General features: G+C 40.3%; 2 protein-coding genes across 4 annotated transcripts; both read right to left on the bottom strand.

The window, feature by feature from the left end:
- Positions 1-1,448: 1,448 nt before the first annotated feature.
- kcna1a (potassium voltage-gated channel, shaker-related subfamily, member 1a) lies at positions 1,449-8,720 on the bottom strand. Of its 3 annotated transcripts, XM_057330126.1 has the most exons (3): positions 8,537-8,720; positions 8,162-8,313; positions 1,449-7,585 (listed from the first exon to the last, which is right to left on the bottom strand). In XM_057330126.1, the coding sequence occupies exon 3, from the start codon at positions 7,370-7,372 to the stop codon at positions 5,894-5,896; it is 1,479 nt and encodes a 492-aa protein (XP_057186109.1). In that variant the 5' UTR covers positions 7,373-7,585; positions 8,162-8,313; positions 8,537-8,720; the 3' UTR covers positions 1,449-5,893. The 3 variants fall into 3 exon arrangements, with proteins under 3 accessions (XP_057186109.1, XP_057186108.1, XP_057186110.1); XM_057330125.1 differs by having other exon boundaries at positions 8,162-8,720; XM_057330127.1 differs by having other exon boundaries at positions 1,449-7,582; positions 8,162-8,720.
- Positions 8,721-11,946: 3,226 nt separating this feature from the next.
- Positions 11,947-15,680, bottom strand: kcna6a (potassium voltage-gated channel, shaker-related, subfamily, member 6 a). The gene is made up of 2 exons (XM_057330478.1): positions 13,200-15,680; positions 11,947-12,704 (listed from the first exon to the last, which is right to left on the bottom strand). Exon 1 carries the CDS (start codon positions 14,658-14,660, stop codon positions 13,221-13,223), a length of 1,440 nt encoding a protein of 479 aa, XP_057186461.1. The 5' UTR covers positions 14,661-15,680; the 3' UTR covers positions 11,947-12,704; positions 13,200-13,220.
- Positions 15,681-17,675: the final 1,995 nt, after the last annotated feature.

Below are 17,675 nucleotides of genomic sequence, written 5' to 3'. Positions count from 1 at the left end.
AAAACTATAATCTGCACTATAGTTTAATACCCAGTACCACCTCATAGTGCCCCCTTAAACTGTTTTTTGTCTAAATGATTAAAAGAGTTTGTACTAAAGCCAACAACCTTGCTGACCCTTGATGACATACTATATAATTCAAGGCCTCCATTAGGGTGGTCTGTTTTTGTGACTGAGAAATCTTCAATCAGTGCGGCAGACGGCAGGCAGATTACACAGAAGCCATCTGTAATTGCAAGGCAGAATTTTCAACTCCGTCACGGCACATCTTGACCACTGAGGAATCCATGTGAAAGGACGATCACAAAATCAACACAATGAAAAATCACTTCTCGATAAGACGCGCGGCTAAGTGGTCGGGTCAGATTAAGACAGAACAGCAGAGGGGCAGAGGAACTCGGATCTCGCTGCCCTTCTCCAGCATGACTTTCTGCCTCAGGAACTGCACTGGGCCGGATGCCAGCTCACCCCACCCCAGCCCCAGCCTGCAGTGGAATGCTGCAGCTCCAGAGGGCAATGCAGAGGATGAGAGAGCAAGGGTACTTTCAAACACAAGCCACAATATCATGTTTTAAATGTCGGCACAAATGGGGATGAAATGTGCCTGTTTAAGATGGAGAGAGGTAGACTGAAAGCGGGAGATAAAGATCTCGTTGACTGTAAACTGGCTGTTTACTTCCTTTTGTTGTTGTGTGTGTTCAGTGTACTAGACAACTTGGAGCTTTCTGTTGCACCACTTAACAACACAGACAGCTCAATAGGAGAAGAAAATTCAGCGCATGGTAGAAACTCACTTTTCTGTCGTGCGTATATTAGTTTTTAGGATAATCGGTAACGCTTTACAATAAGGTTGTATATGTTAACATTGGTTAATGCATTAGCTAACACAATGAATCTATAGAATTTATTAATGTACGTTTATGTTAATTTCAGCATTTACTCATACAATTTTAAAATCAAAAGTTATTAACATTAGTTAATGCACTATGAATAATATGAAGAATTATATTGACTATATCAACTAACATTAACAAACATGAACACATGCTGAAACCTAAATTGCTCATTGTTTGTTCACGTTAGTAAATGCATTTACTAATTTTAGCAAATATGACCTCATTGTAAAGTGTTACCAGATAATCAAAGATGTTCATGATAATGTTTTACATCTTCTGCACTTTCAATGAATCAAATACAAAACAGGGCGTGAAACTCTTACAAACCTTTAAAAATCATACAGATTGGTTTTTTTGAGAACAAAAATATTTTTGAGGCATAATTGACAGCATATAAAAAACAAACAAAAAATGCTCATGCATGCGTGGTTTATTAAAGTAGGCCTACTCTATTCATGGAAATGCCATTAACTATTTAGAACATCACTAAAACTGCACATCCTAATCTGCACCAGTCCAACCTCCAAAAACCAGTACCGTACACCTGACAGCTGATAATTAAAAATTTATTGATTCAGATGTATGATCAAATCATATTTGACATAATAAACAGAAGAACCCTTGCATAGATCGCAGACCATGCCGTTGTCAATGTAGGACAAGTTAAACAGCGTAATTTAGCATAACGAAGACACAAAACATACAGAAACACATTAAGACAACATGAGCAGTTTGACCAAATGTACATGGAACAAACATTAACATGAAGCCGTCACCGAACATAAACACACAGCTGAAATGGTCAGTACTTTCTTTTGGCTGTATTGTGGGAATCCTGGATTCTGTTTTGGTTTAAGTTTTTTTCAAATGCATGACATTTTCAATCCGTGATTTAACATCTTGAAAGTAAACAAATAAACAACAAACTGATCTGATCTGATCTGATCTGATCAGTGGAGTTTGACAGATTAAAGAACTTTTCCCAAACAAAAGGAAAGAGAAAAAACATTGCCGTATAAATAATGAAGATGGCTTCAGGAACAAATGACAGCAAGGGCTTAAAATGATGCAACCAGAATATAGTTGATCCTCAGTTTTGATAGGCTAAGCTCATGCAGTCTTCCATACACCATGCAGATTTTTGCAATTGCTAGGTTGCTGTTGAGTTTTGGTTCGGTATGGTGGTACGGTACAGTACATTTTTGATGCAAATGCCATTTATTGGATTTATTTCGTGATATCGATAACACAAGCTATAATCTTTCTATATATTGGTAATGGCTTGTCTTATGGACCCATTTGGGAGTCTGCTGTAGTTTTATCGAGGGCATGGGTTCTTTAAAGCACAGTTATCTATAGTGCCACATGGACGCAACATGGTAGCATAGCTAGACGAGGCCACGCAGGTGAAGAAAAATAAGTATGTTTGCAACATCCTCCAAAAGGCCACAACCTGGGAACATTAGTACAAGAATTCCTCCAACATGCCTTCACATTGGGTCTTTATAGACATGATGGAACATCACTTTCTCAAGGCATGGTTTATAATACTGTATCGTTTTGACTTCACTGCGGTGTATTTACAATGTTATCCCTTTTTTAAAATGTTGTCGAGAAATTCTGAACGCAAATGTATACACAGAAAAAATAATGTTGTCCATTATAGATTTATACCTTTACAGACTCAACTGATCCGAGACCAGCCATCATTTACTGTACGCTCATAAACTGTAATAACCTCAGATCAGTGGCTAAAGGAAACTTCTAAAAGCATAATTTGATTTAGTGAGTGGACAACACTTCTGGGAACATGTCTGTTATGTTTAGCCTTTTCTGTTATACTCAAAGTACATTTATGAATTTTGCCAACTACCACATTATCACTGATGGACATTACAGTACTTCTGGCATGATGAGAGCTTTAAATTCCTATTGTTCTCTAGATTTTAGCCACAGCCCTTTGTATATGTTAAAACATGGATTATGGACAATCCTGTAATACCCTATTGCTTTGATTCATGGTATAGTCGTGTGATATTTAAGTTTATGCATAGCACCATAGGGTTTGACAACAACTCACATGCCAAGTTTCAAACTATTCAGTTTAGCATAAATAAAATTAAACTTTCACTCTTGAAAATAAAGGTGCTAAATGATGCCCTAGAAGAACCATTTTGACTGTGTGGTACTATAAAGAACCTTTAACATCCATAGAACCTTTCTGTTGCACAAAAAGTTCTTCATAATGGAAAAAAGCTTCTACAGACTATAAAAAGGTAAGAAGGAAATAGTTCCTTTAAGAACCTTTGACTTAAAAGGTTCTTTGTAGAACCAAAAATGGTTGCAAAAGGGTTGCTTTTAGAACCTTTATTTTTAAAACGGCTTTTTCAGGTTTTTCATAAGCTGTTTACACATCTGACATTTTATGCATGTACATTTCTTATTAAAAACTAAATCCTTTAAAGTCATTTTGCTCGCTAGACCCATTCACTTTTCTCGTTGATTAACAATGTTAATCATCATAAACAAAAACGGATTGATAAAACCCTGAATAGTTCTTACTAGCACAAAAGTGTGACAGAGATGACTAAAATCGTACAGTGGTAAAGACAAATCAAAACTAAAATACTGTTGTTTGCCTTTGTTTACAATCCCACCTCAATGATCAATAAAGGTCACATGACCTGGCAACTCTGGCAGACTCGCTTCTGTTCATTAAACGAAATCACCTCAAAACAGACTCGTGTTACCTTTTCAAAACGGTGATTTCTTTGATTCTTTTCAAGGGAATTACAAAAGTTAGGCCTACACAATTCATTCAATAAAAAAAAAAACAAGGAGCCCTTTGCGTTAGAATGAACCAATCGGGTCACATTAGCATCAATGCAAACCATTAGCACACGGTTTCACATGAATGTTTAATCCATCAATACACTTTATAAGTTATGTTTCTAAATTTAATCAAGTCTGCGTTCAATTTGGTCAATTATCATGTGCCAAGTAATGCACCGGTACGGAAAGAACATATATAAACATGCCAAGTCGGGTGATGGCCTAACACAGTCTAACAGTCTAAGGTACCACATAAATCACTTTTAAATGATGTAAACATAACTTTTTTTATGATAAACCCTGTTGTATAGGAAAATCTGTGCTGTTGTCTCAAGGTCTCTCCTCACAGATGTACAACAAAAACAAATGGATTTGACTGTTGATTGTGCTTAGCATAGAAGCTTTACCGAGTCAGGGGCGGTGACATTGTTGCATTTGTTCTAAGTGCTTAAAAAAGGCTGATTCTGGGTTAATGTAAGCATATTATTTCTAACGTGTCACACTTCACAGGCTGTTTTACTCTGCTCTGCGGTGAGCTGTGCGGTAACCTCACTGAGGTAGACTCTTTAATATGGCACAACATAACTAAACCACAAACAAAGGCAGATTTGAAACTCCAAAAGGTTCCCTCATACGTCTTCCAATTTCATACTCAAGTGCATGAAAACCCAGAGAAGGTGGATTCTGTGCATGTCAAAACGAAAAACGAAATGAAACAACGACGAATGAAATGCATTCTGTTACACTGTAATGAGCAGCCTCAACATACGTTGTGACAGTCCCCTTGCCTGCCTAAAACTCACTCAGAGGCACTTTTCATCTGTCTGGTTGCTGAGAAGGTTAAAGGCACTAGCAACTAATATGAGTAACTCTGCCGTGTTTTCTTTTGCATCCCGCTAAGCGATTTCGGATATCTGCCTATATTTGATCGCAAAATGGAAGCATGAAGTATAATCGCCTGCGTTTTTTTATCTTTTTCGAGAGAATGCCCATGCACTGCGCTATTAAAGTTATAGTCATTTTTTAACATGTGCGCTAAGTATGATTATATGCACTTCGATAGTGTCTCGATAGCTCTTTTTCGGTGTCTTCGTCTACGTTTTAGATTGAAAAGTTTGCATCCCGGCGTTGGGGCTTGCATATATGTTTTGTCACATTTCAGAAAAAGTCGGGAACGGGCGTTCCTTGGTTTCCCTGATCGTAACGCCGACACCCTTACGAGGCGTCTTAATTGCAACAAGCTGTATTTATACCGATGTCATGCATTAAATATACTAGGATACACAGTACCTTAGTCGAATAGGCCATAATGCAGGTTCTTTTGACATGCTATGATATCGTTAAGGTTCTGTTTCCCGTAAGGTTAAACATTCAGTTTTTAAATACGTTGAAATAATAAACATCTCAAATCGTGATGCACTAGTGCACTTCTCATGGCAACGAATGAGAGGGGATCGATGGAGGGGATGAAGAGAAACCAAAGAAACTGAAATTAGTTTCGTCATGAGGTAATGCGTCAGGCATGCCGATATCAAAATGAGGAGAGTCTAAACATGCTAACTATGAGGCTGTTCTTTCGGCATTGTGCTGTCTTATATCTAAAGGGCATGGCAATTGATCACTTGGTGATATCTAAATTACAGCATCTGCTGGAAAATAGCAGCAATGCGGATGTCCATGGGGCGATGACCTTGGCCTCCATAGCATCCCAGCAGAAGATACGTCTTATAAGGTGCTTTGCTGGTCAGTTGATCTTGTATACCTTGGGGAGGACAGTCGAGGTGTCCAGCGAACGCTGCAGACGTCTCTGCACATCTTTTCCCGGATGCAGCGTGCAGCTCGCTGAAATGTAATCTGCGGTCCATGCGTGTTGGTTTTATATCCACACGAAAGTTGTCTCGCGAGAGGCAGCCATCACGAGTCCTTCAAAGCCTGTGGACATTAGCTAGGTGTGCGTCTGTGGTTGTTGTACATAGTTTTTTTCCATTCTTTTTTGAAAATGTTTTAGAGTGACTATATATTGAATGATCTCAGTTATATTATATGTTTTGGTTTATTGTTCTGCATTGTAGAGATTTTCGCATTGCAAGGGCTCACAAGAGGAGGTAAGATAAGCATTCGTACGTGACTGAATCTTCTACTGTCCCACACTTCAGTACTGAGCTCTAGACATCCGTTAGCAGCTTGCTTTTGTTAACGCAGTTCTGATTTGTGATAGTGCAGTTTCCAGTTCTGAGATTGGCCTCTCTGAAGTTGTCGATGCTGTTGTTTATGTCTCCGTCTATTTCCATGTACTCGGACTTGCTGACGGTGGAGGAGCTGCGGCGGCTAGAGTTGGAATCGGACGCGATGTTGGGGTTGCTCACGTTGAGAAGCTGGGCCTGCTCTTCTCCTTCAGTTTCTCGGTGGTAGAAGTAGTTGAAGTTGGACACGATGACGGGCACAGGAAGGGCAATGGTCAGCACGCCGGCGATGGCGCACAGGGAGCCTACAATCTTACCCCCTATTGTCACCGGCACCATGTCCCCGTAGCCCACGGTGGTCATTGACACAACGGCCCACCAGAAGGCGTCAGGGATACTGGTGAAAAAAGACTCCTTCTCTTCGGCTTCTGCAAAATACACAGCGCTGGAGAACAATATGACACCGATGAAGAGGAAGAATATTAGCAATCCGAGTTCTCGCATACTGGCTTTTAAGGTCTGCCCTAAAATCTGAAGGCCCTTGGAGTGCCTGGACAGCTTGAAGATTCGAAACACCCTGACCAGACGAATCACCCTGAGGATGGCCAGTGATGTTGCCTGCTCCCCCTTTCCTTCCTTGCTTTCAGGGTCATCGGCTAACTCGGTGCCCAGCGTGATGAAGTAGGGGATGATGGCCACTATGTCGATGGTGTTCATGATGTTCTTGAAGAAGGCCGCTTTGCTCGGGCACGCGAAGAAGCGCACTATCAACTCAAAGGAGAACCAGATAATACAGAGGGTCTCTATGATGAAGAAGGGATCGGTCAGGATGTTTGGTTTGTAGTAGAAGGTAATGTTGCCTATAGTTGTTATCCGTCCCGCCGTGTCCCCTTTCAGTTCAGGTAAGGTCTCCAAACAGAAAATCACAATGGAAATTAAAATCACCATAACAGAAATGATAGCAATTCCTCTGGCCGGCCCCGAGCTCTCGGGATGCTCGAAAAGAAGCCAGATCTGCCGTTGAAACTCACGCTCGGGCAAGGGCCTCTCTTCCTCACGGATGAAGCCCTCGTCTTCGCGAAATTTCTCCATCGCATCCACCCCAAGTTCATAGAACTTAATTTCCTCCGAGAACATTTCCAACGGCACGTTTGCAGGCCTCCTCAACCGCCCCCCGGACTGATAATAGTACAGAATGGCATCGAAACTCGGACGGTTTCTGTCAAAGAAGTACTCGTTTCTCAAGGGATCGAAATAGCGCATCCTTTTCTTTGGGTTACCTAACAGAGTCTCTGGAAACTGAGCGAGAGTTTTAAGCTGCGTCTCAAAGCGCAGCCCGGCTATATTGATGACCACCCTTTCGCAGCATTCGTGATCGTCGTGGTCAGGGGGGTACGTGTCCTGCGGATGCCCCGGCACCGCAGAAGTCTCATCCATGTTGTCCCCAGCCACGACTGTCATCCTGCAGGTCAAAGTCGCAGCTCTGCAGGAGTTGTGGAATTGCAGTTAATTTAATTGAGCAGACATCCAATCACCCTCCCAGAGGCGTCGCTTTCCTCCCTTTCTCGAATAAGTCTTCAGGTATCCCCGGGTAGGGTATAACTTGATCTTTCCTCAGTGTGGCCCCACTGCGGTTGTCATCGCTCCTCTCAGCTGCATCCACTACGGCTGCTTCTGTCACCGAGTCAGAGAAAAATGGATCGAACAGCGGCGATATTTGCCAGCTCAGCAAGTTCACACTAGTTATTTATTTATTATTTACTTAATATTCATCACATAAGAGTGTAGCCTTAAGGGCACATTCGGCATCATTATGCTCATTTACGTTATTATTAAAAAGATTTGACAGGACAATGTCACTTTTGCTCCATCACGACATGCATGCAGTACTTCACAGGCTACACTCTTATAAATAAAGGTTGCTGAAAGGGTGTTCATCGAGCTTATAAATAACCTATTCTGTGCACAAAAGGTTCTTTGTAGTGGAAAATTCTACAGATTATATAAAGGCAAGAAAGACGTTTTTTAAACCTTAAAAAGGTTCCTTGGGGAACACAAAATGCTTCTTCGGTGGCATTGATGCCAAGAACCCTTTTAGCTCCTTTATTTTTAAGAGTGCAAGTTTTAACTGCAGCACATTTGAATAGCAAACACATGAACTGAATAACTGCTTAGACGTAAGTAAGTTGAGTAAATAACTAATCAAAAAGCACAACTTTTACTTGAGAATGAAGGAGTTTTGGTGCTTACCTCGTAACTGAAGCAATGCCTGTTTGCGTCTATATATTGCTCTTGAAATGCATTTTCACATCTTCTTACTTTCGGACTGTTCCGCTGCGGTCCACACTGCTCATAAATCTCACATCCATAGAGCAAATGATTGGCGACATTCTCCAGCGATGCTATAATGAAATAAAGTATGGCTTGGAAATAGAGTTCAAAGCTTCACATTTAATACAAGCGCGCTAAAAAAACAAGACGCTATAAAAAAACAACACGAAGCCGCAACGTCCTCCCCTCCGCTCTTGCGGCGGCACCTCGGTGTAAATGGCTTATACTGCATGAGAAATTGTAATGCTGCAGCTCAGGCGGGAGATACATTAAGGGGGCAAGAGCGAACCATACCATTTCCAGACATCACTGCATCAGCAAAATTCCCCTCTTACGAGTAGACAAGATGACGAGCGGTCTGTTTTATCTGGACACACTGACATGGGGGTATGGAGGCGAAAGGGTTCTTAAAGGGGGGAATCGATAAGGGAGAAGGAATAATTCCTTAATCATGCTCAACATATTGTTGCACTGTATTGCACATGGGAGAGAGAGAGAGAGAGAGAGAGAGAGAGAGAGAGAGAGAGAGAGAGAGAGAGAGAGAGAGAGAGATGGGGGGGGTAGGACAGTAGAAGAGCCATAGAGTGAGATGGGGGAGGGGTTCGACGCAATGCAGACCGGCTGTACTAACGCGTGTGGCCGCAAGTGCTTGTCCACGCAATGCGCGAGAGCATTTATGTGCCAACACTGACGCAGTATCTGATTCGCCGAGCGCTAATGTGCACAGATACTTTAACTGTTCTCTGACCACACCAACCGAAAACCACAACAAAAAGAGGACTTCTGTAAAATGTCGTCCTTCGCGGAACACTGCGACGAGGAGACTTTCCACCCAAAAGAGTTACACAGCCGCAAATCTCCACGCGTGTCTATTGAGACATAGAGTCATCGTGTGGGGGTTGGAATATTTATAGAAGTACGTGGGTGTTTGTACTCGGGAGTTTCATCACCATGGACGGCGCTCTTTCCAGCAAAACCTTCATTGTATGCATTTTTTCTCAAAGAATTTACTGATCAGTTTGTTATTATTATTTTCGTTTCGTAAACAAACGTGTTGAATGGTAAATTTGTGAAGCTTTTACTTTTTCTAATGTCCCTTAAGAAAATTTACCATGATTTTAATGAACTTTTCATGTAGTAGTCAAAGTAACCACAAATTTACAATGGTCTCACAGTAGTAGGCATAGTTAAACATTGATATTTGTAGCTGTGGTGATAGATGGTAATCAATCTGCCAAAAACATGGTTATTTCACTTTTACTATAATTAAACCATACATGGTTAATTTAAAAGTGGTATTACAGTACACTCTCAAAAACACACGTTTATCAGGGATAGAGGCCTTACACAATACAATGAGTGCGCCATTGGTCTGTGTGTTCATACGAGATGTTTTAGTGCATTCCCTATTAAAGGCGGGGTGTCCGATTTCTCTTAGCCATTGTTAATGTTCAAATCACCAAAACAAACACACCCCTACCCCCATCTTTCGCTTTCGTCAGCGCTCGGCTCGGCTAATGTCCATCCTGTGCACTGTGCACCTTACTGCTGATTGGCTACAAGGTTGTTTTGGTACTCGGCCCGACTCAGTTGTCTAAAGCGTAATTCGGAAATCGGTTACCCCGCCTTTAAATTAACGCGAGCATGTTTCTTCTGACTGTGGACGGTTTCTAAATTCCACCAATAGGTGGAGCACAAACATTGTCGATCTTTAACATCACGGGATGGGAACATTCAGTACAAGATCTAGGCATTACAGCGCGAGAAAAATTTAAGAGACCTAGGACCAGAAGACAAGTTTTTATTCACTTTAGTTTTAAGCAATACAACAGTAATATTTGTACATGTATTTAGGAAAAGTTTAAAAATATATATGTGATAACCTCAATTGTATCACAGTTTTCATGTGTCTTGTCATGAGAGCAGTTGCACATTTCATGTGTCTTGGCAGCAGTTGCACATTCAATCAAATATGTGGTGTTTAAATGTGAACAGTTTACAATTTGTGTCACGTTTTTTTAATCTTAGCAGGCATATGTAGTAAATAGGTTTAAAAGTGTTTAGTGATTTTTGGGCATTGCTTTTGGCATTGTTTAGGGTAGAAAGTAACCAACGTTTTACCTCTTAAAATCATCTAGAAATCATTTTAATTAATTTGACAGGTGTTCGAGTGCAAAGTGTCATAGCAACGTGGTACTTCCTGTTTCCATTTTTGCCAGTATGTCCTACGAAGGACGTCTCGTTTAATTCTTAGTTAAGAATCCTCCGTATACCGCATCCTTCAGAGGATGATACCTAGGACACAAGGACGCAACCTTCCGAAACGAGACACAGCTTATGCACACTCGCTCACTCACTATTTCACGCGATGACCGCTTGATTAGAATTAGCTGGATGAGAGTGACCGTTAATGCCACGAATGCACGTTTATACACTTGTGTTTGTTGTTGACTTTTTTTCGTGTTTTTGAGAATAAATAGATTAAATGAATGTTATAGACAGTGGTGCTTTATTTGAAATATATTAAATCATTTTATTAAACGTAATAAACGTTAACGTGAATAAACGTGGCAAACAGTTGTTTTGTTCTCTTTATTAAAAACTAATACGAAAACTTGACAAATAAGGTGAAAATAAACTTTTCCATTTTATTAAGCGATCCATGAAGCCACACACGTGTAATATAACCGTTATGTCGAATGTCCGCGACAGTACTTTCAGACGCAGGTTATATTACGTCAGTGTCCGAAATCGTTTACTCATTCTCATTCCCTTCTTCCCCATATAGTGGACTCAAATGTCATTCGCTATAGGGAATAGTGAAGGAGTGAGCGGTTTCAGACACAGGAAAAGGGTTGGTGGTTGATATCGAGCGACCTTAAGTAGTCTGTTTATAGCATCGTGTTGGCTTTTTACTTCTTCCGATTGTATTTCGGCTTCAAAAGAAACAAACGTTGTGTTTATTTGTAAAGATGATCTTGATAGACTAAACATGTAAACATCATAAACATTTGTTAATCACGGAGCTTATTTTTTTGCGATCTTCCGACAGTCTATGGGAATTGGGAAAAATGCATAAGCTTTCGGTCGATTTAGTCAAAACCTTATGCCACGCCCACGGATCTGACTCGAAACACCAAGGATTTAGTGAGAGCCCGAGGGGGAACCAGCGCACTTACTTCCGGGTTAGCCTACAAAATACGTCATCTCTGAGGTACTGGATACAACTAGAAAAGAAAATGAAAAGAAAATGGTCTCAAAAATTTTTCCGCGGCTGTGTAGTGCAAAGAACATAGCATTATACAATGCATGTTTAAATCATTTCATTTTCATGGAAAAGTTAAATGAATATATACATATATTACAAACATAAGACAAATATATTATATAAAATGTTATACATGAGAGAAATGGGCAGTGTACAGTGTAAGTCATGCAATTGGAAAGTTCTCATTTTTGCACACAAATCAAGAACATGTCCATCAACCAACTAGACTGTGTAGAGTTTTCATTATCAGCCAGCAGATGGAGGGAGCTCTTAACTGCTAAATATCATAAATAAGAAATGGACAGCCCCTTCCTCTCCTCAATTTGCCGGTCAATGACTTCCCCTCAATACATGTACTTTGCTGGGTTACCAGTGATTAGTTCAATCAACAAAACTGCATCAGCAGTCATTAATCAGAGCTGTTTAAAGTGTCATAGCTCCCACCTGATATACATTATTTATGCTGTAATAGTTCAGTTTTGTAAGTATGGTTTTCATCACTCTCTGTTTAATTGACCAAGCCCACTTATACAGACTATATGTTATATAAATTTAGAATGTAAACAACAATGCTTCTGGTCAGATGAACATTACGTCACATCATCAACCTATTATTTTTCATCACTACAAAACTGTAAGAACTCAAACAACGTCTGACTATGAAAATGACAAAATATTTATTTAGCAAAAATAAGTTAACAATTCATACATCAATAAGGTGTTAGAAAAATTGATTTTCCCTGGGTCTGAGGCTGTTGTTTGGGCTGGTTAACTAGCCAAAACAACGGTTGAGGTCACATATTAAATGCATTTTATGTCTCTACCTCTCTTACATTGTTTTGCACTGTCCAAACAAGAAGTCCACTTATTAGATCTCTTTCTGCCCAGACCATTTCCGTAATAAATCAATGAATTACATTTATACCTGAGCGAATACAACATCTGCAATCTGTAAATCGTGCACTGTAAAGCACATTATGACCGTTTACAGAAAAGACAAAGCTGAGCTTATTTTCCATGTTTAAAATCTCGTACAGTGCACGATAAGCCTTAAACAGGGCTTAAAATTATGCACGAATAATTTGACAATTACATACATTTATATTACAATATATTACAAGAATGCTTGTTGGAACCTTTGTCTTCTTTAAAGAAAAAAATACCGCCACGGTATCTTCGTACTTCTGCTGCGTTCTGCAAATAAACAAATAACACATTTGGTGACACAGATGACATGCGCGACATATTCTCAAATAAATATAAGAACGTGTCTGGGGTACAAGACTTTCTGCAGATCCCTAAAGCACCCACACAGTGGCGCTCGATGCTCATAAAATTATATCTGTACATTCTTGAACGTCATCTTTAAACTAGGTGAAAATATTTTGCTTGTTTGTATAAACTTTTTTTGTAATATTGTATTTTTTGTATTATAAATGTAATATTGTACTTATTCTGCACTTTTTAAGTGTACTATTTGCCATCTAATATTTGCCATTACTCAAACTGTACTATTGTTGCCGGTTGCCTAGCAACGTGACAACGTGGCTTTTAAACAGCTCGTGCGCTCACAGATGTGCAGTTGTTTTCTCGGAGCTTTTATGCCATTAACAATCTTTTAATGCATTAGAACAGTTCATTACACACCGAACTGATTTGTTTCAGCAAGAAGCAATATGTTATACTCACAGAAATGGTTCAACGCCGGTCTCATACATCAGTGAATTTGCCTGTGTATTCCTCCAATGGACTGCAATTTAAGAAACTTGATGGATTTACATCGTCGTCATCTGAATTATCTGTTTTGATGAGAGATGGTTTACTGTCGCTCTTATTGCACTCCGCCAGCAACGGCGTAACAGGTTGACCGCAGGTCACGTGCGTGAACTCCACCTGCTCCTCTGCGCCGTGCTCTCGATGATAAAAGTAATTAAAATTCGACACGATTACCGGTACGGGCAGCGCGATTGTAAGAACTCCTGCGATAGCACACATCGACCCAACAATCTTCCCACCGATAGTGATGGGGTACATGTCTCCATATCCAACCGTAGTCATGGACACAACAGCCCACCAGAACGCTTCCGGGATGCTCGTAAACGCCGATTCTGGGTCGTCCACTTCAGCGAAGTACACGGCACTGGAGAACAATATGATACCAATGATAAGGAAGAATATTAACAGTCCAAGTTCTCGCATGCTTGCGCGCAGCGTCTGTCCGAGAATTTGGAGTCCCTTGGAGTGCCGTGAGAGTTTGAAAATCCTGAAGACGCGCACCAAGCGAATAACTCTCAAAATAGCCAGAGACGTGGTTTGCTGTGCGTTGGATTGAACCTCGGCGAGGTCCATTCCCAACGTGACGAAATACGGCATAATCGCCACGATATCTATGGTGTTCATGATGTCTTTAAAGAAGGAGGTTTTGCTGGGACACACGAGAAACCTCACAAGCAGTTCAAATAAAAACCAAATGATGCAAAGGGTCTCCAACATGAAGAACGGATCCATGAATAGGCTGGATCTTCTTCCAGACGTTCCGTTCTGCGCAAGGTGGTTGTTAAACACATGCTCGTCCTCTCTAAACTCCGGCAAAGTTTCTACGCAAAAGATAACGATTGATATCAGGATGATCATAACAGATATGATGGCGATTATTCTGGCTGGTCCGGAGCTGTCGGGATACTCAAAAAGCAACCAGAGCTGACGCTGAAACTCATTGGAGGGCATCGGCCGCTCCTCTTCTTTTAACAAACCCTCGTCCTCTCGGAAATGCTCGATGGCGTCTTCACCGATCTCGTAAAATCGGATTTCATCCAAGAAGATTTCCACCGGGACGTTGATGGGTCTGCGAAGCCTCCCGCCGGACTGGTAATAATATAGGATTGCGTCGAAACTTGGTCTGTTCCTGTCGAAAAAGTATTCGTTCCGAAACTGGTCGAAGAAACGTATTCTTTTGCTTGGGTCACCTAGCAACGTGTTCGGGTACCGTGCAAGTGTTTTAAGTTGAGTTTCGAACCGCAGACCCGAAATGTTAATGGTGACCCTCTCGCAGCACTCCTGCTCGGCGCTCTCCATTACGCAGACCTCCTGACTTGGTGCCGCTTGGTGCGCGGGCTCATCCTGGCTCATCTCTCGGGACAGCGCGGTCATATTTGCCCCTCGAGAGGAGTTCTTGTTCCTCCACGATTTCCCCCCACTCCACCAGTTTTTCGGGTCCGACAACTCCAGCCTTACAGTGACACAGCACCTACACTGATGGCTGAATGTTGATATCAATCTCTCGTTGAACTTCTCAAACTTTCAACAGGTTTATTGTTGTAAGGGAATAGGGGTCATTCTGCCAGCGTGCTCGGCAGACAACTCTAACAGAGCTAACACTCACACAGTGCCCAAGACAGCAAAGCCCACCCTGACTTTGATTGGCACTTAAAGCTATGCGCAACGGGTCTTGAACTTTAGTGGCACAAACGTTTGAACTAGTAACTTGATAAAGAGGGACTCTGTTTTATTTATTTAAGTCTAACAACAAAATGTATAGAAATTAATTCAAATTTGATACACAATGTAAATTATATAAGGTTGTGCATGTGTGTTTGAGTTTCAGTTATTATTTTTACAGTACCTCTAAAATAAGCCATTATATTGGTATTTATTGTCAATCTAAAAAGCATTTCTTCCAACAAGTTTACTTAACTTCCAAAACGCTTCGTGTTGCTATGGGACCTCTTGAAACTGTGAAACTGCTTGCTTGGCTGACATCTGAGCACCCACAGAGGTGTTAGTAGCACTTACATAATCTAATTTATATAACTAACACCTTGAAGAAAAGTGATCCTGCATCCATACATCCATCAATCAATTCACTTTCTATACTGCGTATCAGGGTCACAGGGAGTGCTGAAGTCCATCCCAGCACACCTCAGACTAAAATCAGGAAAACACCCAGATGGCGAGTCAAATCTGTGTCAAGTCATATTTGTTATCTAAATTATAGTCATAAGTGGATTGAATTTAAGATTCTTTTACAGTGTGTGAATTATTATTTTGCCAAACCTTATAATTGCAACAATATACACTCCACTCAAAGATGCTGTTAGCCATTGAATTCTCTACAGAAATACAGAAAAAATCTACTGTATATATAGTATTAGGGGAAGAAATATTTGTTGAACAGGGTCCATGTTTACTACAGGGAACATAAAACACATGACCAGTGACTTCACAAAAACAAATTTTAACTGTAAACAACATTAAAAATACTAACATGAGTTGAAAAAGAATGTCCCTTAAGCTCTTATTCTTTGACCAAACATTAACAATTAAAAGTGTTCAGGTGCATTTCCACATTGCATTTTGAATAATAATTGAAGAGTCCATTTGCAAAAACAAAAAAGTGTGCTTTAAAATAAAAAAAAGTTTTTTATTTTGCATTCCAATTAACAAAAAAACTGCAGCTTGGTCGCTTGATTAAGTAAACAGCTAACTAACACAATAAAACACAAAAGAAACATCAAAACACAATAAAACCTGATTTTTGAACATTTTAAATTTATATTTTTTAAATTGTTTGTTTTTGCAAACAAACTTAAAAGCATGGATTTTGTAGGTAAATTATTTTTAATTTATGACCCAAAAACCCAAATTGTCCTCATGATTACTTGAATTTTTTCGAGTAATAAGTTTCAACATTAGTGCTTGCAGTGTGAGTAAAACAACACAACCCAAAGTAAAAAGCAGATAAAAACATTATAACAATGTAGCATACCACAAATTATACAACCTCTTTTGCCATATTAAGCATGTCCACAGTTTTTTGTAATCGGTCAGGCTTTAAACTCATTTATTATCTTGTTTTGCTTTTGTGAAATATTTAGTAAAGAAAGTCTTCTCCAGACAGATTTAAAGTATCAATTTCTGCACATTTACAAAGACAACTAAAGATCAGCAGTGCTCTGATCAATAGTCCTGTAGGTCAAAGTCAAGACCTCTGGTAATTTGTTAGCAGACTGGGGACACTAATGGGCCTTCAAACTGACATGTGAGGCATGTCGCTTTAAACGCATTTAATAAAAAAATCATTATCATTAAATAACAGGAACTAAATCAGTTGACATTTCTGGAATATTTTGATGTCACTGCTTGGTATTCACACACACCCGATTTAACTGTATTATCTGAGATGGTGCGCTGATAATTTTGTAATGGCTCCACAACTCTGGCTTCTATTTATTAGGACATCGCCCTCACATAAAATATATCATGCCTATTAATATTCACATCCTTCATATTAATAGGCATGATCAATGAAGCTCTTCCCAGCAATGAAAACAACAGTGGTTCCTGGAGTAGACTGGATAAACAGGACGAGATGTGGAAAGGCCAGGGATTCCTTGGTAAGGAAAAAGCTGACAGTGAGCAATATACCACCATAAAAGATTGCAGGCCACGTGAGTGAAGCCCCACGAGATGAGGTATCGTCATTTCGTTCACACCCTGAACGTCAGCGCGGAATTCCTGCAATGTTCAGACACCATCCGACTCTTATAGGATCTGTCCTCGCGCACCTGAATGTAACTGTGTAATTGTACATCCACAAAGAATTTCACATGTTTGCTGGCATGACAACCCTTAGGTCTTCACATTTCAAAGAGCTCGAGCAGCAATTAGCGTCTGTGAAACTCATAATGATCAATTAAAGTTGCTCTCTTCCTCTGTGCGGTTGTGTAAAAGAGTCCATGAGTCTTTCCCGTATCTTAATATAGCTCAGATGAGCTTACCCCTTCCCTCTCCGTTTAGTTTAACAGCTCATGTTACGGACAGACAGACGGCTTAATAGTTTCACCGTCCGCGTGTGATAGTAGCCTGCTTTAAAGAACGCTGGTGTGTAGCGAGACCGATTTGTACTCATTCACATACTGAATTTGTTTGGGGTCAGCGGATTCCCACGTGAGGTCACATTTCTGCTTAAAGAGACAGATAACGTTAAATGACGTTTGTCATCATGTTCTTCTTGGTAGAACACAATAATACGTTTAGCGGGTTAGCATGTTGCTCATGTGTGTAATGAAGTGTAACAGAAATGATCCATCTCCTAACCCGACAAAATAAAAGTAGTTTATAGACGGTTTCAGCGGCAACAACGTAAACGCACGTTATGTGGGCCCA

The sequence above is a fragment of the Triplophysa rosa genome, linkage group LG3 (assembly GCF_024868665.1).
Source record: "Triplophysa rosa linkage group LG3, Trosa_1v2, whole genome shotgun sequence".
NCBI classification, from domain to species: Eukaryota; Metazoa; Chordata; class Actinopteri; order Cypriniformes; family Nemacheilidae; genus Triplophysa; species Triplophysa rosa.
The sequence above is the reverse complement of the archived record's forward strand: the minus strand, read 5'-3'. Positions and strand labels throughout refer to the sequence as shown.